At 46.1% G+C, this 23,170-nt stretch overlaps 1 protein-coding gene across 2 annotated transcripts in view; it reads right to left on the reverse strand.

The window, feature by feature from the left end:
* Positions 1-23,170, reverse strand: part of TEX2 (testis expressed 2) — a 111,094-nt gene that overhangs the window by 27,191 nt on the left and 60,733 nt on the right. For both annotated transcript variants that reach the window (XM_052658927.1, XM_052658926.1), the window contains exons 3-6: positions 18,431-18,631; positions 17,006-17,345; positions 15,493-15,740; positions 3,422-3,568 (exon numbers count right to left, since the gene is read on the reverse strand). In XM_052658927.1, coding sequence (XP_052514887.1) covers positions 3,422-3,568; positions 15,493-15,740; positions 17,006-17,345; positions 18,431-18,631 — 936 coding nt within the window. The remainder of the gene's footprint in view (positions 1-3,421; positions 3,569-15,492; positions 15,741-17,005; positions 17,346-18,430; positions 18,632-23,170) is intronic.

Raw genomic sequence — 23,170 nt, forward strand, 5'->3', positions numbered from 1 at the left:
TTTCCCCAATGGCTACTCAGGCGTCTTAACCTACTTCTAAATCTTTCCCTACTGACCTGCAAAGCCACCTTTCAATATGAGATTCCCACCTCACTGGAGTCTGTACTGAGCAGTTTCCTACCAGTACCAAAGTGCTTTTATTACTGTAGCTTTAAAATACATATTTAAATCTGGCAAGTCCCTTTCTTTTCTTTTCCCCAGAATTTTCTTAGTCTTATAAGTACTGCTCCAGTTAAACATTAGAATAATTTTGTAAAATTCAGAATATAATTAAGAGTTAAAAAAAATATTGAACATATGCTGAACATTTCCCATAAAATGAGAAGCACTGAGCCAAGCATGAATTTTGTGCCTATTTGGGCTGGACCTCTTTAGCTGTCTCTCTGCAGAGAAACTCAAGACATTTTCAGGATTCGCCAGTCAGAGAATGTCATCTCTGATTTTTTGTGGGGATGGAGGTGTTAAATAGGTTATGATGTCTGAGATGGACAAAACGTGACTAGAGGCAGTATTCAAATGTGTGTTCTGAATTGGTGGTTGCTTTATTTGGAAAACCCTTTTTCCAAAGCATCAATGTTATATGGTTCTTGGCCTCCCAATCAGCCTACAGAAATGCTACTTAGCCAAGAATGTAGCCAAAATCTGGCACCCCTGCCCCAGTCCTTTGTGTCTATTATTGTCATCCTCACACCCAGTGTTTCTGGAGCAGGTCAGGTTTCTATGGGAACAGGAGTCGACACTGAGACAGGGAGTGAACTGCAGATAGAGAACACGGTGTCCCTCCCTGTGCCCCGTCCAGCCTCCCACCCACCCCCATCCTGGTTCCCTGGAGTCCCCAGAGGGCAGAGGAAGGGCCTGAGACGAAAGCGGGAATTGAAGGAGACTGAGAAAGGCTTGGTGCGGTGGTGGGTGCCAATTACCAGTAAGCAGGAGGAGGGTGGAGATCAGCCGGGCGTCTCTCCTACCTACTCACCTGAGTGCCCAACTCCAAGATTCTACAACATTTCTAACCAATGCCCCACCCCTGCCTTGCTCAGATCTATGATCTGAATCCAAACTCTCAGGACCAGGCCCAAGAGCAGCTTCCTTCCTGTGCTGCAGGGGGGTTGGGGGCAAGGAAAGGTCACTCCCCCAACAGAGACTCTCCTCTTCCCACCCAAGGGAACCCACTGTGTGCTCTTTGCGTAAACCCAGCTGGGGACTGGGCACTCTCCAGGTTTCTGGGGGGCGAGCCGGAAACCACTGCAATATCTGAGCAGCATCTGCGGACCTGGGCACAGAGGCCATTACTACCGAGGGCTCGAAGGTGATGCCGGAGCAGCTGGCCAAGCCCAGGGTGTGCCTGCTGTCGGGACAGAAACTCAGCTTGTTTTAAACCCATCAATGGGCACCAGCTACACACACGGGCTGCTCTTTCATGACGTGAGTCATAATCATGGGTAAAGGTGACAAGCTGAGACTGCAGCCAGCCAAGCGCTGTCCATGTGTCAGGCCCTCAAGGAGACCAGGAGACAGGGGAGATCTCTGTCCCAGGGGCAGCTGAGGACCCTCCAGCCATTCTGGCTCCTGACTGGTCATTCACCAACACTCACCACTGGATTTACGGAACTGCCCTGCCTAGGGAGGCTTGGCTATTTGCTGATAGTAGGAGTTCTCTTGGCAGGGGTGGTGGCAGGTTCAGAAGTGGGGTGACACCCTGCTGCCTTCAGGTGGGGGTGGAGGGGGGTAGGAGCTGCTGAGGCTGGCAGTATGGGGAGGACAGCCCCTGCCTCTGAACTTCTGGCGCTGCTGGATTGGGGCCACTTTCTCCTCCCTAACCTCCCAGCACTCTGGCCTCAAAAAACAGGAGGAGGTTTAAGTTCGTGTCCTGCAAAATAGCCCACATGGCCAGCCAGCAAAGGGGGAAGATGAAAATGAGAGACTTCTCTCAACCTCTTCTGGGTTAGGGGACCCCACAGTTCTCTACCTGGGGTGGATTTCTAGCACACAGCGCTCTGATACCCTGCGCCAGTCTGTTCTGGAACGTCTGTAAGGAGAGGGCGGTGTCCCTCATCATCATGACCTGTGGCCCTCCTGCTCAGGGAAGCACCCACGACAGTCTCTGGGAGAAGAGAGGTACCAGCCCCATCCTGCACCTCCACCCAGAACTCAGGCCCTCCATGGTTTCCCAGAAAGTGGAGGAGGCTGAGTGAGCTCCAGGGTGGCTGGTGGCCTGTCCACTCCAAACTGCTTCCCCGGGGACCTGGCCAGCGGAGCAGGCAACCCTCAACTCGCCCGGAGAACACAAACAGGCTGACCTTGTCCACAGGGCCCTCCCACACCCCTGCCCTGAGCCCTGCCTCGAGACCCGCTCCTCGGGCTGAGGTGGCGCCTCTTCCTTCTCCTCAGGGCCTGGGGAAGGGACGACAGTGACCAGCGTGGCAGGGAGAGCCTGCCTGGGTCAGGAAGGGCTCTGTTCATGATCTAAAGGAACCAAACCGAAGCTCCTCCACGCCCACAGTTTCTTCTAATGCCATCTTACCTTCATTCACTGTCTCCTAACATGGAGTCCCTGAACTCTCTGAGATCATGGGCAGGATTCTGTCACGGTGCATTTTTCTAGGGAAAAGATCCATATGTTTCTGCTTCTCCAAGGTGGCTATGACCCAAAAGACCCACTGACCTCAGCTCCTGACTGGGCAAGCTCTCTGTGAGGATCTGGTGACCAAAGCAACTCTTCCTTGCGGGGTGTTCACTGGATCAAAACTTTAAGTCTCAGTCACCTAACTCAGGTCTCTTGGTTGGCAAAGGTGGTACTGAATGAGTCACTAAGTGGCAACCATGAGGATCACTTATACAAGTTTAGACTCACTTCCAAGCGGGCCTACACCAGCACCAGGGCTGTTTCTTCAGCAGAGAGCCCAAAATAAAAACACCATCTGGCCAGAAGTAAAGGTCAAATGCAGACACACTGAGAGTGCAACGGAGGCTTTCCCAGCTTTGAGAGGAGCTGGGAAAGAGGCCTTATGTAGTCTGGCATTTTCCTCATAGCACTTGCTGTGTGGCCAAGACTGTGTGACTGGGTGAGCTCTCCCACCATACAATTCAAGTTCATTACTAACTTAAAGATAACAGAATTCTACACAGAGAAACAACTACAAAAGCTCACGTGGCCCCAAATCTAATCCTGGATGTGATAATCCTAACATGGATAACAATGAGGGCCATGGAAGGAAAAAATAAACAGGAACAGTCAGTAAATCCCCAGTGCAGTTAGTCAGATGTCAAGGTCACAGCCCAGATGTGTTATTTGGTAAGAACTCACTGCTGTCCATTTGTTCTGTGTTTTCAACTCCATTATTTTTCACTTAGGACGTAACGTATACAATTTCCAGAAATTAAGATGTGATGAACTGGAAGGTTCTTGTGTGGAAAACCATACCTTTATTTTGCTGAGTTTCATTTGGATTTTCTTAGACACCAGATCAGACCAGTACTTCTCTCCTAAGAAGTCCCAAAACATTCTTCCAAGCAAGGCATTCACCCAGGCTTCCTGTTCCTCCTCCTCGGAGGGTGGCACCTCTGGCAACTGGCAAAAGGAAAGGGCCCCAAATTAGCTAGAAAGCAACTGGAGAACAAGACAGGTGCTTATTTCTATAAAGTCACTGAAAGTTCCTCCCTCTTGAAATGGGGGAACCACATGAGTCGTATTTCTTCCCGATAAATTACAAGTCCCACATTATGTCAGTGAACAAGAAAAAGAGAAACGAAAGCCACCATCACCGATGAAAACTCCTCTTTGTCTATTTTCATTTGCGACCAGTCTTCCTGTGAACCAGCTAGTATTTCATACAATTAGCTCAGCCATATTACCCTACTGCACTCCCCTCTCCTGCCCCCAAATCAGCTTGGTACCAACGTTCTGACTCAGTGATACATCTGATCAAACGCTGGCCTATCCTTCTTCCAGTTAAGATTCCCAGGACGTCTAATTGTCAAGCTGGTCTCCCCAGGCAGCCCCAGGACTCTCACATTTAGCCTGACTCCTGTGAGGTCAAGATTCTCTTGGGTGAAGGGCAAGGGTTGCTTAGAAATACTGGTGTCTCGGTGCTATATCTGGAGATGCTAATATAAGTGGGTAAGAGGATTTTCTAGAAGCTCTCTCATGGATGCAATGAGCAGGTGAGGTTGAGACCCACAGCGCTGGATTAGAGAGAGGAATTCTGTGAAACTCCTACAGCTGTCCTCTTCCATCTCAGCCCAGGCCTACCCTCTACTGGATACAATCCATCCGAAACGCCTGTCAGGCCAACGTGCGAGGTGGTGGTGGTGGTTTAGTGGCTCAGTTGTGTCCGACTCTTGCGGCCCCATGGGCTGTAACCCTCCAGGCTCCTCTGTCCATGGAATTTTTCAGGTAAGAATAACTGGAGTGCGTTGCCATTCCCTTCTCCAGGGCATCTTCCCAACCCAGGGATTGAACCCAGGTCTCCTGCATTGCAGGTGGATTCTTTACTGATTGAACCACCAGGGAAGCCCAATGTGGGAGGTGGGAAAAGAGCAAACCCTGTCAGCCTCTAATTTCCAAGGCAGAGTATTGAGCTCTAGACTCTTGGTGGGAGAGGGCCAGGGTGGGGGACAAGAGGAGGGAGAAGTGGCCAGGACACCCACGGCCCCTGTCATGGTGCAAGTGACGCTTGGGGGCATCCACTGACCCTACACCCGGCCCTGGGGTAAGACTCCTTCTCAGGCTCCCCCACGGGCATCTCACAATACCCCAGAAAGACAGAACTTTCACTTCTATTTTAGGAGGAAAAAACAGACTCAGCACCGATCAGTGCCCTGCCTGAGGCCCCTAATTCATCAGCGCAGCCTGACTCACAGCCCCACCCAGCCGTCCTCCAGGGCTCTATCCTGTGGGAGTCAGAGGGACTGACTGGCCCCTCATGTGACAGCCGTGTCCTGTGCCGAGGGCTCTAATGAGATGACAGCTTCACAGAATCAATTAGCCTTGGAAAGCAAAGGCCAAAAGGACTAGAAATGCAGGATCTGCGGGCTGTTCACCCTTCCTCTTTCCTCTACGGCTGATACAAATGCATTTGGATTCCTCACGGCTGCCTGCAGCCATTACACACAGAGACGCCTCTGTGCGCCACGCGTGCTGGCTCACGCCAGTCACGTCTGTCCTGGGCAGCCCCACACAGCTGTGTCCTAGGCTGGTGGCAGAGTACACGTGTGTGTGGCCTGGTGCTCATGGATTCGACACTTCAGAGATCTGGTGACGTGCGAGTGCCCTGAAGGTCTATGGCAGGTATCTGTTGTGTGACTCTTCTGAAGTCCAGAGCCCTTAAGAGTCTGGCCCAGTAGAACTGGCCACTGAGCGTGTGTGGAGCTTGGCAGACCACCCAGCGCCCACCTGTCCTCTCCTCCCATCAGAGCGTGTGCCGTCTCTCGCTTTGGGGACTTGGTGTTCTACGTGCATTTCCCAATGTAATCGCTCAGTCGTGTCCGACTCTTTGCGACCCTATAGACTAGCCTACCAGGCTCCTCTGTCCATGGGATTTTCCAGGCAATAGAACTGGAGTGGATTGCCATTTCCTTCTCCAGCGGATCTTCCCAACCCAGGGATCGAACCTGGGTCTCCCACATTGTAGACAGACGCTTTTACCGTCTGAGCCACCAGGGAAGTCCCGTTACTGCATATAAGCAGGGATATTCTATGTTCGAGGAGTCCTTCAAATTGGGATGTTTTCAAAGTTCTCCCTTATGAATGTTGGTGAGTTTCATGAAAAAAAAAAAAAACCAAAAAACTCTGGTTTAAAAAATAAACACATGTCGGTCCCTGCATTTCAGAAGACACAGCTCCAGCTGCCTCATGTGAGCAGCTGTGGGGCACCCTCTCTGTGCCCTTCGCGTGCTGCACAGGCTTCTGAGAGCAACCAGGGCACCTCGGCCACCAGGTCCCGGATGGATGAGCAGGAGTCTATGCCCAGCAAGCACTGTCATGCCTCAAGTTGTATGTGGGTTTTGGAATTGCTTTTTTTCTCTGCCCGAACGTCTGCACCCCACCCGAGGGGGATCCGGTCTAGCTTTTCCGAGGTTACTCACTGTCTCTGAGTCACATCAGATTATCCACGCAGACTTCTGAGTGAGCGCTCACCCAAGGACAATGCCCTCCTCCCCCCGGGGAGCCAGGTAGAGCCAAGATGCTGCCCACGCAGGACAGCACATGTCACGCTCAGATCTGTAGGCTGTACAGAGAAGAGGTCACTCTTTCTCCTCTCCTGTGGGAGGGCTGGCCCTTTACTAACCTCTCCTTACACCCGAGTTATTCACAGGAAACGGGGTTTAACACAAAATAGCAAGAAACAAAGCCTATTTCACAACTTTTGTCCAAGCCAAAGGCATATGATGTGGAAACAAATTTCCGAAATTACTGACAAGCAGGCTGTGTTTTTCTTTTCAACTGTTCCTTTTTCTAATGCAGGGTTTCGTCTCAGACTTGAGAGGAACAAAGAAAAATCCAGGAGCAGCAGAATACTGACAATGCATCAGAGCAGCTTTATGAACAAAATCTGGGTTCAACAGGCTGCTAGAAAGAATGCATTTTCAATGGAAGTCATAAACATGTAACACCTTAAACAATAAATGTGCATATACTTCCTCAGGCTGCTATTTGGCTGCAGAGAGGAATGTGAGAAGTATATTCATGCCACCATTTCAACTAAAGATGTATATTTAGAAAGGGTACGTTTCTAAAAATGGCTCCCAAAATAAAGTTTGGAGAGCTCAATGGCCGGGAGCTGAAGCAAGGCCTTTAGAACGGTCTGATTAGCTCTCAGGAGGTATTTTATTAAAAACTAACCCACAGAAAGAAAACAGTACAGATTTACTTTGTGTGGTTTACTTGTCTCCTACTATAAATAGCCAGATGAGCCCAGCTTTTAATTTTTAATTTATTTATTTTTATTTTTACTTTATTTTACTTTACAATACTGTATTGGTTTTGCCATACATTGACATGAATCCACCACGGGTGTATACAAGCTCCCAATCCTGAATCCCCCTCCCACCTCCCACCCCATATCATCTCTCTGGATCATCCCTATGCACCAGCCCCAAGCATCCTATATCCTGTATCGAACATAGACTGGCACTTCGTTTCTTACATGATAGTATACATGTTTCAATGCCATTCTCCCAAATTATCCCACCCTCTCCCTCTCCCTCAGAGTCCAAAAGTCCGTTCTATACATCTGTGTCTCTTTCTCTGTCTCACATACAGGGTCATCATTACCATCTTTCTAAATTCCGTATATATGTGTCAGTATACTGTATTGGTGTTTTTCTTTCTGGCTTACTTCACTCTGTATAATCGGCTCGAGTTTCATCCATCTCATCAGAACTGATTCAAATGTATTCTTTTTAATGTGAGCCCAGCTTTTTAGGGACAAAAAGAGCTTAGGGGTTTTGCTGCTAAGGTTTGGTCACACACAATCTGGTGTCATGAGGGTTTCACAAAGGGCTGCATGGTCCAGGAGAAGGAACAGTGGAAGACCCTCCCACAGGGGCTGTTTCCCCAATTACAAAACCAAACGTAAGTACCATAGAAAACACCCATAATCCCACTATCCAGATTTAATTATTTAAAACATTTTAATTATATCTTCTTTTGGTCTGTTTTCAATGTACATATACTTTTAAGAATACATTGCTTAAAAAAAAAAACAGATGTAGATAACGTGGTTTTGTGTCCTTTTATAAAAACAGATGTACGGAGATGCAATCCAGGAGGCACTACTGGTAAAGAACTCACCTGCCAATGCAGGAGACTCAAGAGACTCAGGTTCAGTCCCTGGGTTGGGGAGATCCCATGGAGAAGGGTATGACAACCCCCTCCAGTGTTCTTGCCTGGAGAATCCCATGGACAGAGGAGCCTGGCGGGCTACAGTCCATGGGGTTGCAAAGAGTCAGAAACGACTGAATTGACTAAGGACACAGCACAATCCACATACCATACAGTTCACCCATTTAAAGAACATAATCAGCGGTATTTGATATAGTCAGGGTCGTGAAGCCATGAGCACAATTTTAGGATCTCTTCATTACCTCCAAAGAAACCCTGTATCCACTAGCAGTCACTCCCCATTCCCCCCAACTCCGTCCTCACCAGCCTGGGGCAACCAATCACTAATCCATGGCAGTGAATTTGCCTATTCTGGACATTTCATAAAAATGGAATCATACAATGTGTGTTCTTTCGTGACTACTTCTTGCACTAAGCATAATGTTTTCAAGATCACCCATGATGTAGCACATATCAGTACATCCATCATTTCTTCATATTGTGGAATAATACTCTATTATGTGCATACATCACACTCACTCATTCTTCAATTGATGGCTACTTCAGTTGTGTTCCACTTCTCGCTACTGTGAATAACACTGCTGTGAACAGTTGTTCACAAGTTTTTGTGTGGACACAGTTTCATTTCTCTTAGATACATACACAGGAGTGGAACTGGACCCCGTAACTTTTAAGTTTATTTAACATTCTGTTGTTGTTCAGTTGCTCAGTCTTTGCAGCCCCGGGGACTGCGGCATGTCAGATTGCCCTGTCCTTCAACCATCTCCCAGAGCTTGCTCAAACTCATATCCATTGAGTCGGTGATGTCATCCAACCATCTCGTCCTCTGTTGTCCCTTCTCCTGCCTTCAGCCTTGCCCAGTATCAGGGTCCCTTCGAATGAGTCAGCTCTTCGCATCAGGTGGCCGAAGTGTTGGAGCTTCAGCTTCAGCATCAGTCCTTCCAATGAATAGTCAAGACTGATTTCCTTTAGGATTGACTGGTTTGATCTCCTTGCAGTCCAAGGGACTCTCAAGAGTCTTCTCTAACACCATAGTTCAAAAGCATCAATTCTTTGCCACTCAGCCTTCTTTACGGTCAAACTCTCACATACATACATGACTACTGGAAAAATCATAGCTTTGACTATACGGACCTTTACGTAATGTCAGCAATGCAATGTCTCTGCTTTTAAAAATGCTGTCTAGGTTTGTCATTGCTTTTCTTCCAAGGAGCAAGTGTCTTAATTCTGTGGCTGCAGTCACCATCTGCAGTGATTCTGGAGCCCAAGAAAATAAAGTCTGTCACTGTTTCCATTGTTTCTCCATCTATTTGCCATGAAATGATGGGACCCATATGCCATGATCTTCGTTTTTTGAATGTTGAATTTTAAGCCAACTTTTTCACTCTCCTCTTTCACCTTCATCAAGAGGCTCTTTAACCTCCTCTTCGCTTTCTGCCATAAGGGTGGTGTCATCTGCATATCTGAGGTTATGGATATTTCTGCCAGCAGTCTTGATTCCAGCTTGTGCTTCATCCAGCCTGGCATGTCACATGATGTATTCTCTACAGAAGACATTCTGAGGAACCATTAAACTGCTTTCTGCAGCAGCTGCGTCACTGCACATTCCCACCGTACGAGGGTTCCCGTTTCTCCACATCCTCACTGACTGCGACTGTCTTTCATTCTAGTCATCCTAGTGGTTGAGAAGTAGCACCGCATTAGGTTTCGATTGGCATTTCTCTGATGACTAATGACTTTGAATATCTTTTGTATGCTTACTGGTCATTTGCATATCTTCTTTGGAGAAATATCTGTCCAGATCCTCTGTCTATTTCTTAATTAGGTTTTTGTTATTGAGTTGTAAGAGTCCTTTATACCAGTGATCCCCAATCTTTTTGGCACCAGGGACTGGTTTCATAGAAGACAATTTTTCCACGGACCAGGTTCATGGCGGGGGATGGTTTCAGAATGGTTCAAGCGCTACTGCCCACTGTATTTCTATTATTATTACATCAACTCCACCTCGGATCATCAGGCATTAGATCCTGGAGGCTGCAGACCCCTGCGTTATATATTCTAGGTACAAGGCTCTTAGACATATGATTTGCAAACTCTGGGTTGTTTTTTCCCTTTCTTGATGGTATGTTTGCAGCATAAATGTTTTAATGTTGATGAAGTCCAATGTATCTTTTTTTCCCTCTGGTTGTGCATACTTTTGGTATCTTATCTAAGAAGTTTTAATCTACCTCCAAATCACAGAGATTTACTCCTATATTTTCTTCTAAGAGTTTCATAGTTTCTGTTCTTCTAGGATCCATTCTGAGTTAACTTTTGTATACAGTGTGAGGGAGGAGTCTGACCTCATTCTTTGGCATGTGGATGTCCAGTTGCTGTAGCACTATTTGCTGAAAAAACTATACTTTCCCCCACTGAGTTGTCATGACACTCTTATCTGGAGGCTTTCTAAAATTTATTTTTAAATTGGATATATGGCTTTATATTTTTTACTTATTGTATGATAAGCACTTCACAATTCCACTTTTAAAAATTTAAAAAGCAGACTCTGAGGAGGCAAAGAGGAAGCCTTGGGAAACCACTCTGCCTGTTAAGACTTCCTGGTTTCTGTTTGATTCCTGTTTGCTCTGTAGAGTTCTTATCTCCTGATAACACCAAACAGGAGGTAGTCCGTTAGGATCCAGTTTTTAGGTAACAAGATAGTGGAACTAGTAATAATGAAGACAGGACTCTCCAGACCTGGGGCAGACTTTAACACCTTCCAGCAAAAAGCAGTGTGGCAGTGCGTGATGCGATCTGAACACCAGAGCCGCATGCTTGGAGGACTCACAGAGCATGGCCTCACCGATCTCCCCCCTCCCCAGGCAGGCTGCTCTGGGGCCCACAGAACTAGCGGCATCCCTGGCCTTGCACCCCTCAGCAAATCCACAGGCTGCCAGTGGGTCTCCCCTCCTGAGGTCCCCACTCCAAGTAATACTATCCCACCTTTAGACATTTCTTAAGAGCTTCCTCATTTTCTTAATTTAGATCTCCTCAAACCAAGGAGACCACCTCAACAAGATGGTCAAGCTCTGGGTCTCCTCAGCCAGCCTCGTGGTCTCACTGTTCTAGAGGGTAAGCTGCCTGAGAAAAGAGAAAAGCACCAAGATCACAGGGCTTTGGAGACTTCAGAGGCTGGCACAGCCTGTGCTTGTGAGATAACACAGAATCATGAGGGCAAGTCAGGGCTCAGCAACTGACAGCTAACTGCTAACCATGTGGAGAACCAGGCCCTTCCTCCAAAAACAGTGGTATTTTATAATTCAAGTTTTGAGCTCCAAAGTGCCTTCAGAAACCCCCAAAGTTGCTTTTAATTATTGAGTGAGAATAACGAACAAAAGTGCTTCGTACTGTTTAATCCAAGTCTACGGGGAGCCTGGTGGGCTGCCATCTATGGGGTCGCACAGAGTCGGACACAACTGAAGCGACTTAGCAGCAGCAGTCTATATTTACTAATTATCACTGGCTGTTGTTAACACGGGTTTGGCTCCTGAGCACCTGCGGCCTCACTCACCTCCTGACCCAGCTCAGCACTGGGCAACGTGTGAAAAAGGAGGCCAAGTGTGTGGACATTGCCATTAGACCTGGAGCCCTCTGGGTGAGGAAGGCTTTGAACATGGCCTGTCAGAGGAAGCGGCAGAGTGAGGCACAGGTTGGAGCTGTGTCCCAAGCTCCCTGAACAGAAGGGGAAGGACATGTGACCTGAGGCAAGCATGCAGATGGTGGCCCACACTGACAGAGGGACAGTGTGACCTGAAGAGATGTCCAAGGTCCCCTTGAGTCTCAGAGGCCCTTCAATCCCTCCTGGACTCGACAGCAGAGGCAAAATGAACCAAAGAAATACCCTGGCCATCTCGGGCAGGAAGGATGTGCACAAATGACCACATCTGAAAGGTCCACACTTGATGAAACTGTGAGGAAATAGGCATTCTTGTGGCCAGTGGGAATGAACACTGGTGCAACCCTTATGGGGGAGAATTTGGCAATATGTAACAAAACCACATGTGAGTTTACATTTTGACATTCTGCTAAGATTTTACCGTGAAGCTATAGCCCCAATAAGACAAAAATACACATCCACAAGGTTGTTCACTGAAGTGTTATTTGTAACTGCAAAATATCATAAACCATCTATATGCCTGTAAGAGACTGAATATACTATAGAACATTAACACAATGATGTCAGTCTTCACGGCTGTGTTAAGAAAAAAACAAGAGGAAGGGAAGATACCTAAGAACTGACGTGGAGTGATTTCCAGAGTGTACTGGTAAGTGAAAAAAGCAGGCGGGAGAGTGTCCTTAGCATGGATACCCTCTGTGTAAGAAAGGAGGGGAAATGAACCCAGAGAGGATGAGCCAGAGACTAAGGACACTGGTTCACTACTGGGGTGAGGGTGGGGGTGGGGAGGATGGCATGGATGAATAGGGTGGGGGAGACGGCACTTTTCTGAGTATGGCTTTCTACAGCTTTGGTTTGGGGAACCATGTTAATGCTTCACAGGCAAAGAATAGAAAGGAAAATCAAAGATGGGGTTGGGTCCTCATTTGCTCAAATGGCAAAATTAAAGAGAAATAAAACTAGTAAAGAACTATCTCCACTGAACAGAAAAGCCTGAAAAGTAACGAAAGGAGTACAGGAATAAATCCTGTAGCAGATCCTATGTCCCCAGAATGGTGCAATGCTCTTCTGAGAGTTTGCTGCTCCCTCAGCAACAGGTAGCATCTATGCCCCTCTGGGCTCTTTGACCACTTTGACTAATAGTGCAGGAAGGATGTGACATTATTTTACTTCCAAGATGAGCCATACTTTTACTGTCGTAACAGGCATTACAGTGTCTACCTGTCTTTTTCTCTAGGGACGCTTGTGCTTAGAACCCAGCCACCACAATGAAGGAAGCCCAGGCCACAAGGAGAAGAACCAAGGCCCTCAGCCTGAACTCCCAGCCAGCACTCAGTGTCTACACGCAAGCCGTGTGAGCACCATCTTGGAAGCAGGTCCTCCAGCCCCGGGTCCAGCCTCCCCATCTGACACTATGTGGAGCAGGAAGAAAGCTTTACTGCTAGGCCTGGTGAATTTATAAATTTGTGAGCAAAATAAATCATTGCTATTGTTTTAAGCTACCCCATTTGGGGCTGTTTGTTACATGGCAATAGATAACCAACACACACGCCTATACCTTATTCACAACCATCTCTACTCTCAGACCACCCGAGAGCCAGGATATAGCCAACACGTGCTTCAGGCCGGCCAAGCAGATGTGGAAACCCAGCACCAATGCTCCTGCACTTTCTTCAAAAGCCCCTCTTCCAAAGACAGCTGTCTGTTCACACAGTTCTGGTTCTCTGTGGTTTCCTAGCTCGGGCAGATTAGAATCAGTAAATTAAGGAGAAGGGTGGGAGATGAGGATAAGCACTCAAGGAAGGGCAATTAGAAGGACACACAGCAACACCAGCCAACGGACAACTGACAGAAAATGCTGCAGAGTCTGTGGTCTGGGATGGCTCAGACAGGATGAAAGGCCCGAACTTGGTGGCCTCGCCAGACCACAGGCCTGAATTTCCATGTGTTGTACTGAGTCTTTAAATCAGCAAGGCAAGATGAAATCATCCCTGCCTGCTCTGCCTAAGGGGGCCAGGAAGTGCCATGTGGTTTTTAGAGATTTTTATCAGGCGCAGAAGATGAAAAGAGATCCTGGTGCCTAAAGGGGTAGCGCTAAAGTGCCTGGAAGAAAGGTCGGCGACAGCAGCGCTAGGCCGGGGGCTGGGCCGCGTGCCAGCAGGGCCTCCCACAGACCCCAGAGACGAGGCGAGACACGCACATGTAGACACATACTGAGGGAATGATGCTCTAAAGCTGTTAATTTTCAGAACTCTTTTTTAAAAAGCAAGCATTTACTCAGATCATTTTCTCACAGCACATAGTTCTCCTCCAGATCCTCCTGAGTCTGATGAGGGTCAAGACAGCTGACTGCCCAGGGAGAAAGGGAACCGGGGTGGGGGAGTGGGAGTCAGTGGTAAACAGGACATTTCTAGAACACTTGTATATGATCACACCCTAGCTTAGCAGGAAGCCTACTTCCCACTCTAGCTGGTAAATTAAGTCAGAGGTACAGGCAGTGGGTCAGAGGCCAGCAAAGGCATATGGTCTTTTTTGGCCCTGACAGAGTAGGCTGGGGGTAGGTTCTGGGGCCTCTTCCATAGTGAAGAGGGTCAACAGAAGAAATAAAGGCTGAGGGCACAAAGAGGAAGGCCCCAGATGCTTCCGGTTAACAGAAACACGGTCATCTGATCAGATGTCAAACACTTTAGCAACTGAACATGGCTTCGTCCTACTCCACAGGCGGATGCTGTGCTTCAGAACCTGAGTGGCTGGAGGCCTGTGGTAAAGCACAGTCTGAGAGGACCCACCAAGATGGCAGTCCTGGCAGCCAAAGGACCTTGGAATCTCAGATCAGGTTTTGAGTGCTCCATCACTTAGCAACTGTAAAATTAACCTAATTAACTTCTGTGAGGTTGGGTCTCTCCACCTACAAAATGGAGACAGTACTAGCTGGTTTGCAAGACTGTTCAAGGGATCAGAGTAATTCTATTAAAGGATCTAGCAGAATCTGGCAGATGGCAGCTTATATTAATCACAAATGCTCTCGAGTCAATGTCCAGCTTGTTATACTAATACTGTGCAAATAATGCTGATGGTAAACCTTCAAAAGCCCTGGACACAGCTGAGGAGTCTGAGAAGTTGAGAATACAATGGTTATTGAAGAATTAGACTTCTGTTGCTAATGATTTTGTGAATTTCCCTACTGGTCATCCAGCTGCTCAGATCAAATGCTAGGGGTAACCTCTGACTGCTCTGGTTCTCGCCATCATGCGTGGAATTCACCCGCAAGTCCAGCCAGCTCCCTCCAAGAGTCTCCCAAAGGCAGCTGCGTCTCAGCCCTGCTGTGACCCTTCAGTCTCAGCCCCGCTCTCGGCTGCCACCATCACCTCCCATCCACCCTCCTCCTCCTCCACCTCTTCTCCATGAGAGTCACATATCTTTTTCAAATTCAAATCAGATCAACATTTTGTCCTGCTCAAAACCCTCCCAGGGCCTCGATCTGACTGACAAGGAGCTGACCTGAGGAGGCCTTGCCTCTGTCCCTCGCTCACTGTCACCCATGCCAACCTCATGGCGGTTCCCTGAACACTGCAGCCACATCCCTGCTTTGGGGCCTCTGAACCTTCTGGTTCCCACACCTGGAAGCTCCCCCGACACAGACCACAGGGCTCGCTTCCTCACTCTGGCCAAGGCTCTGCCCAAGTGTCGCATCCTCAAAGAGGCCCTCCCCTTGAGAGCACTGCGATGATCAATCTAAAGCAGCCGTTCTGGCTACTTTCCATTCTCCCTTGTTTGGCTTTATCATAATCCTTATCAGCACCTGATGTTCATTGCTCACTGTCTCCCAGACTAGAGTTCAAGTTCCCTAAGCGCATGGCCCTCATCTGTCTGGTTCATCACTGTGTCCCCAGTGCCTGGAACAGGGCCTGGTACAGAAGAGCTGCTCGAAGGGCTGAAGTACGAAGACCTGAGTTTACACGTAGATCAGCCAGGCCAGGGCAGCCAGCTTTACCTTTTTCCCCGCGGTGGGGCTGCTCTCCGCGCTCTGCACAGGGCTCCTCTGGGGGCTCCGGTTTTCCTGGGGGACACACCTAGCCATGTACACACTGTAGTCCAGAAGCATCTTTTGCCGCACGCCGCCCACCAGCTCCTTCTGCTTCGGCTGGGCCACGAGCTCATCCACGCTGCCTTTGCTGCTGCTGCGGCTGTGGGTCAGGTGCCCCGAGGGGCTGCTGTGTCTGCTATGTGAGGGCAAAACCCCTGGGACAAAGAAGAGATGGCTGTTAACACACACGAAGAGCGTAACACCAAGGGAAACGGAACACAAAGCGTACTCCACTGGGTTCAACTGAAAAGTGGCTAAAATGCTATCAATCACAGTTCAAAAAACATAAGACTATTTCCCACCCTGAAAGACACCTTCCACTGTAATGATAGATCACTTTTTTAGAAGTTTTCATTTTTCTTCAGGATGATTCGGAGTAATGGGAGCCATGATACATATCTGGTAGGTACCTTTCTTTCTTCCTGGTAACCTCTTAGGGTCAAATGCAGGACTGATATACCTCCCAGGGGCACATGGAAAGGGGGCAGAAAGCTAACTGGAACTGCCTTAAGCCTGTGGATGGACAAATACACCATCTTTCATTCATTCATTCAACACATTGTTTAAATCAAGCACTTTCTCTGGGCCAGTTTCACAGTAAGAAAAAGATTAAGACATACACAATAACTGCCCTTGAACTCAGGCACCCAGGCAAATAAACCACAGTTTTCTGTAATAAGCACTGTGACTGAAGCACGACTGGGAAGCAGAGGGAGAGTGCCTCTGCCCGAGAGAGCTGAGAGGCGCTTCCTGCAGCACTGACCTCCACAGGCAGTGACCTCTGGACTGCCCCTTGAAGAGACAGTTGGCAATTTTCCCGGCCCAGGTGGGGAAGAGCATGCCAGGTAGAGGGAACTGCATACGCAAAAAGCAAAGATGGCGCAGAAAGCAAAGACAGTGTCCTCCAGGCCCTGTCTGGAGGACAGGGAGAGAGTCAGTGATGTTCCAAGCAAAGTACATGGGACAGAGGGACAGGAAATGAGCACAGGGGCCTGGTGCAAACACAGCGAGTCAGGAGCTCAAGGATTCTGGCACTTGGATGGTGGTCTTGGGCATGGAGGCCATGCTGAAGGCCGGGAGCTTGAGAGCATGAGCCGCCTTCTCACGGCCTTCTTATTATAACTAGGGTTCTCCTGCTGCTGCTTCTCTCAGAGGAGCCTCAATATGTAAAAACAAATATAGTCCTTAAGGAACCAGCAAAGAGAAAAAAAAAAAAGAAACTATGAATGTTTCCATCACTGGTTAAATGATTCAGTTCAGAGTACTGCAGTGAGCAGCTTAGAAGGGAAAGGACCCCTGAACACACCGTCGGTGGCACAATCACCAGTTCAGGGTGGGCTTCCTTCCTACCTGGGACTCTCTCTCAGTCCGCTCACAGGCCCTTTAAAAATACATAAGCACTCAGCACACATGTCATTACCTGTTCTACTTCCAGAGACACCAGGTGGCTTCTTGGTTTCTGACTTCAGCTTAGATGCCAGAATAAATCTCCTAAACCACTCCTCTTTTTCTCGGCCAGTTCTCCCAAAGAGATAGAGTATCTGATCTCGATGGCCAGATCGTGTTCCCTCCTGAGGGTGGGGTGGCTTCTTAGGGTCCTCGCCTCCCAGCTCCCGCTCAGCTGGTGGCTTCTCTTCACAGGTTTCTTTGTCAGTCTGGGCCTTAGACATAAAGTCATCTTGTTGACCAAGCTCAATACAAATGGGGTACTTTTTATTCCAGATTCTTTTTCGAGCCAGACTTTTAGGCACAAGATAAACCTACAGAGAAAGGGAAATGATTTACATGCTAAATTAAGAATTGGCTATGATGAACACTACTACTGTGCAGGGCACAGATGCAGACATCACCGTCACTTTTGACTGCAATGATGAACGTAAAAGAGCTACCATCTGTCCATAACACGACTAGAGAAACTGTAACTTTTCAGAATATTTATTTATTATTTATTTGACTGCCAGGTCTTAGTTACAGCACACGGGATCTTTAGCTGTGGCATGCGAACCTTTGAAACTAGAATTTATAGAAATGACTTTTTCTTCAAAATAAGTCCAGAAAGGAGATGTTCAAGAACTTCTGCCAGTTACAAATATCTATGATTTCCAGGTAACAGTAGCACAATAACTATTTAGAGGATTATCATCAAGTCTGCATATGAACTGAATTTAATGACCCTAGGCCAAACTTAAGCTGAGGAGGGGATAAAAAAGAATTTATCAAACTAGATCTCGACAGCAAGCTCAAGTTAATCAACCTCAAGTTAAGAATGAATTTATAAACAAAAAAACATTTTTTTTTACTTCTGCAATTTTGGGGAAACTCAAAGATCATGCACGAGAGTTTTAAGAACAGAGAACCTACAGCTTTTTGGAATAACAAATAATTTACATTTCTCAAGAACAGAAGTATGTGATACTTTTAACAAAATGTGGTTATTTTGCATATATATCCATAATTTCCAATTTATAGGGCCTCCATTAGTTATTAGCCAGCACTGTAACGTGTGACTTTTTGTTTGACCAAAAAAATTAACTCTCAAAGTCAGAAGGGTGTATGATGCCTTTGCTTCTCAAAGTGTGGTCCGTGGACTAGCAGCATAGATATGACCTGGGAGTCACAAAAATGCAGACTCTCAGGGCCCCCTCATAATTGCTGAATCAGATTCTGCAATTTAAAAGACACTCGGGTAATTCATATGCATATTAACATCTGACAGGTACTGCTCTAAATTAGAAGAATCCTTTAAAAACACGCACAACCTTTTTAAGGGAAAAAAATACAGTAAAGCATCCAAGATTCCAATTGCTTTTCATTCATCTAAGCTTCCAAAATTAGACAGGCTCACCTTGCTGTCCGAGAGGTCGTAGATTTTCTGGCTGATGTAGGTGACCTCTGGTTTTGTTTCATTGTAGCTTGCCCTTCTGGATATATTTTTATTGGGCTTTGAAAGTCTCAAGGTCCCACCCTCAAGTCGAACAAAGACTGAATGTGTCAAAGTCGCATGGTAAGTTTCTGGATCATAGTTGTAAATCTCATTCATCCATCCCTGATGGAGAAATTTTTCCATTAATAAAATGAGAATAAACAGACATCTGACTCAGTATGAAAACGATGGCCACTTTGGTATTCAGGACACTGAAGCCAAGCTTGACAATGATGCAAGTACTAACTTATTTAACAAGAGACTGTTGAGACAAGTTGCTTAGCTTGAAGGATGATCAGTGCTGAGGAGTAATTTGATATGTTTTTGATAACTAAAAAACCTGGATTCAGACGGGGAAAAGATAATGTCCATTTTCCTAAATAATTAAAGGTTTCTTTCTTTTTTTGAAGCTGATAAGCAAATCAGGAAACTTAAAAGTTGTTTTGATGTAAATATAAGTGTCTCACCCTGATCTCCTCTGGGGACCAGTGATCCCACACAATCTGTTCTTCTTAATTAATCCAACACATCCATATCTCAGCCCGCCTGAAAACAATCTTTGAGATTTCACAGACCATATTAACTCATGTTACAGTACCACTCTCCATTTATATCTCAGTGAAATCACATAGTAAAGCAGATGATCAAGAGTTAGGTATTAAATAGAACTTTCCTGGTGGCGTAGTGGATAAGAATCTGCCTGCCAATGTAGGGGACGCAGGTTCGATTCCTGGTCTGGGAAGATTCCACATGCCTAGCAGAACTAAGCCCGTGCACAACGACTGAAGCTCTCACTCTAGAGCCTGTGCTCCGCAACAAGAGACGCCCCTACTCGCCACAGTCAGAGAAAGCCCGCATGCAGCAACGAAGACACGGCGCAACCAAAAACAAATAGACAGAGTGTACAAATAAATAAATTGCACTTAAACATATGCTATTTCAAAAAAAGAGGCATTAAATAAATCACAGATACGATCAACAATACACCAAAATTTAAAGATATATAATAACTTTTAAAGTTGTGTTCCAGGTTCCCCTACCCATTAATATAAGTTTAAAAATCCACATATGAATACAAACAGCAAACACGTGTATACATGTGTGTGTGTGTGTGTGTGTGTGTGTGTGTGTGTGTGTGTGTGTGTAGGCTGTGCTGGGTCTTCACTGTGGTACTTGGGTTTCTCGTGTTGCGCAGCATGTGTGTGTGTGTGTAAGCTGTGCTGGGTCTTCACGGTGGTGCTTGGGCTTCTCGTGTTGCGCAGCGTGTGTGTGTGTGTGTGTGTGTGTGTGTGTGTGTGTGTAGGCTGTGCTGGGTCTTCACGGTGGTGCTTGTGTGTGTAGGCTGTGCTGGGTGTTCACTGTGATGCTTGGATTTCTCGTGTTGTGCAGCATGTGTGTGTGTGTGTGTGTGTGTGTGCGTGTGTGTGTGTGGCTTCTCGTGTTGCGCAGCATGGGCTCTAGAGTAAGGGCTCAGTAGTCGCAGCGCAAGGGTTTAGCTGCTCCAGGGCAGGTGGGATCTTAGTTCCCTGACCAGGGATCAAACCCACATCCCCTGCAATGGAGGGCAGATTCTTAACCACTGGACGACCAAAGGAGCAAACATATTGAACAGTACAGGCAATACACAACACCGTTACACCGTTATAAAATTCTGCTAAAGCTGGTTTTAGCTGTAGTCAGTATTCATCACTTAACACTGCCAGTCCCACAGTACTTTTTCAGATGATATGGGTGCCCCAGATCTCTTTAAATGAAGTTCTTGAGGGAATTTTAATTACTATGTTCCCACTCTCATTTCATAAATGTCTTTGAAATAAACAGAAAAAGGCTGAAGATCACTACACTGGAGTTGGGGTTGTCATTCAAGGAATAGCCATTTCCATGGTGAATATTTGAGTCTCACACTAAAATCTTGAATTGAGATCCTTGGCAAGTGAGGGATTCTCAAAATTCTGTTTCATTCTTTCATCCATTCACCAAAATATTCACTGAATCTACATGCCAAGTAGTGTGTCAGGAGTTGATACACAGATTTTTAAAAGAACAAGATTCTTGACACAAAGGTACTCCCAAAACAGGAGAGAACAATCAGTCATTTCACCATTCCACGACCCCACTAGAGTAACCATTTAAAAAAGTCCTCACAAAGAGTATCCTGAGCACATGATTGGAAATAAAAACAGACAGATATACTTCTTTGTCATTGGGTGTGTGTGTATGAAATTTAAGAGCCAATTATATAGATTTATACACTTCACATATTTCACATGAGCTAGGAGTATTTCTCCATCCTCCCAATGAGTCATTGCATCTATTTAAAAAATGTTGGATGAGCAAGCAAGCAGTGGCCATGGGAAGAGGGTATAATCTAGATGTTTGAAAAGAAAGGGCAATGATCAAAGCAATGATGCAAAAAAGGGGACAGGCGAAACAGCAGCACTGGAAGGTCTGAAGTGCAGTGGACTCTCAGAGTATCAGCTTGGGTGGGCTTATTTCGCTTAGGACAGAACTTAATGCAATTTTTGGTTCACAGTTTGTCTTTTTCTTCAGTCTATTATTATGAAGTCCATTCACTGATTTTTGAATGTTGAACAGCTTGCATTCTTGGGAAAATTATGTATGGATCATGATGTGCTTTAGTTGGATTATACCAGCTCACGAGAGCTGATTCCACACATCTTTTCCCAACTCCACGTTCAGGGACCTTATGCTGGTAACTTGCCAATTGGTCATGGTGGGAGATTTACACCATGGAAATCCATACAAAGAGGGTTTCCCCCACCAACTGGGGAGCCAGTTTACCAGCACAACACAACTCCTATGCTATTTAAACATTGTTGAATTCGGTTTGCTGGTCCATTTGTCCCAGTGTATGAGGGAAGGGTTTTTTTGGTCCATTTGTCCCAGTGCATGAGGGAAGGGTTTTTTTTGCAATATCTTTTGGTATTATCTAGCAATGGCACCCCACTCCAGTACTCTTGCCTGGAAAACCCTATGGACGGAGGAGCCTGGTGGGCTGCAGTCCATGGGGTCGCTAAGAGTCAGACACGACTGAGCGACTTCACTTTCACTTTTCACTTTCATGCACTGGAGAAGGAAATGGTAACCCACTCCAGTGTTCTTGCCTGGAGAATCCCGGGGATGGGGGAGCCTGGTGGGCTGCCGTCTATGGGGTCGCACAGAGTTGGACACGACTGAAGCGACTTAGCAGCAGCAGCAGCAGCCTCATAAAATGAGTTGAGAAGTGTTCCTTCTATTTTCTGGAAGAGTTTGTATAGAAATAACATTTCTTCCTTAAAGGTTTGGTAAATTTGCTATGGAAGCCATGTAGGTCTCAAGTTTTCTTTATAGAAAGGTTTTAAATATGAATTCAATTTCTTTAGTTACTATTGGACTATGCAGGTTATCTATTTCTTCTTGAGTGAGCTTTGATACTTTATAAGGAAATTTGTCTATTTCATTGAGTTATCCAGCTTCTGGGCATAACGTTATTTGTAGTATTTCTCTGTTATTCTTTTAATTACTGTAGAGTCTGAAGTGATGCTCTCTCCTTCAGTCCTGATACAGATATTTCCTTTCTAATATAATCATTTAACACTATTAATTTCTCTCTAAGCACTGTCAGCTCTAATTCTTGATTTGCTATATTTTCAATTTCATTCAATTAAAAATATTTTCTACTTTCCCTTGTGACTATCTTTGGACTCATGGCTAATCAGAAGTATGTTGTTAATTTCCAATTATCTGGGAATTTCTCAGATATTTTTCTATTATTGATTTCTAGTTTTTTTCCATTAGAATCAGAGAATGTGCTCTGTGTAATTTCAGTTCTTTTAAACTTGTTAAGGTTTGTTTTATGATAGAATATTTTCTAGCTGGGGACTGGTTCATGGACACTATAAAAAATATGCTTTCTGCTATTGTTGGGTAGAGTTGTCTATAAATGTATTGTCTTTTTAAACACAAACCTTCTTCACTAAAGATATCCTAACATATGATCCATACTTTTCCTTTTTATCCAATTTGGTTGCAGAAAATACTTTCTTACATATAACAGGTTTACTACGCTTAAATTCCTAAAGGCAACTAGATTAATAGAAAAGTTGAAGCAGATCTGATTTTTCTGGGCTGCTTCAGAGCCATGCTCAAGGCCAGGTTATGTTTATTTGTAATGTTACTAAAACCAAGAAGAATTCACGGAAGGAGGGAAGGATGGGCTGGTGCTTAAGAAGGTCTAATGGTCAAGGAAGGACTATGAAACTAAAATGGCAACTTGCTATCAGTGTCATTTATGAGCCATTTGGCCACATGGTCCTCACCTGGGATTGCTTTTTCTTAAGTACTGAATTCATTACAATATTGCTTCTGTCTTAAGTTTTGGTTTTTTTGGCCATGAGGCATGAGGAATCTAAGCTCCCGGACCAGGGATCAAACCCGCACCCCCTGCGCTAGAAGGCGAGTCTTAACCACTGGACTGCCAGGGAAGTCCCTGATCATCATAATTTGATATGACAAACATTTTTGCAATAATATCTCCATATAAACAGAGAAGGAAATGGCAACCCACTCCAGTATTCTTGCCTTGAGAATCCTATGGACAGAAGAGTCCACAGGGTCACAGAGACTCAGACACAACTGAGTGACTAACACACCTATCTCCAC

Source organism: Budorcas taxicolor, chromosome 19, assembly GCF_023091745.1.
Source record: "Budorcas taxicolor isolate Tak-1 chromosome 19, Takin1.1, whole genome shotgun sequence".
Classification (NCBI taxonomy): Eukaryota; Metazoa; Chordata; class Mammalia; order Artiodactyla; family Bovidae; genus Budorcas; species Budorcas taxicolor.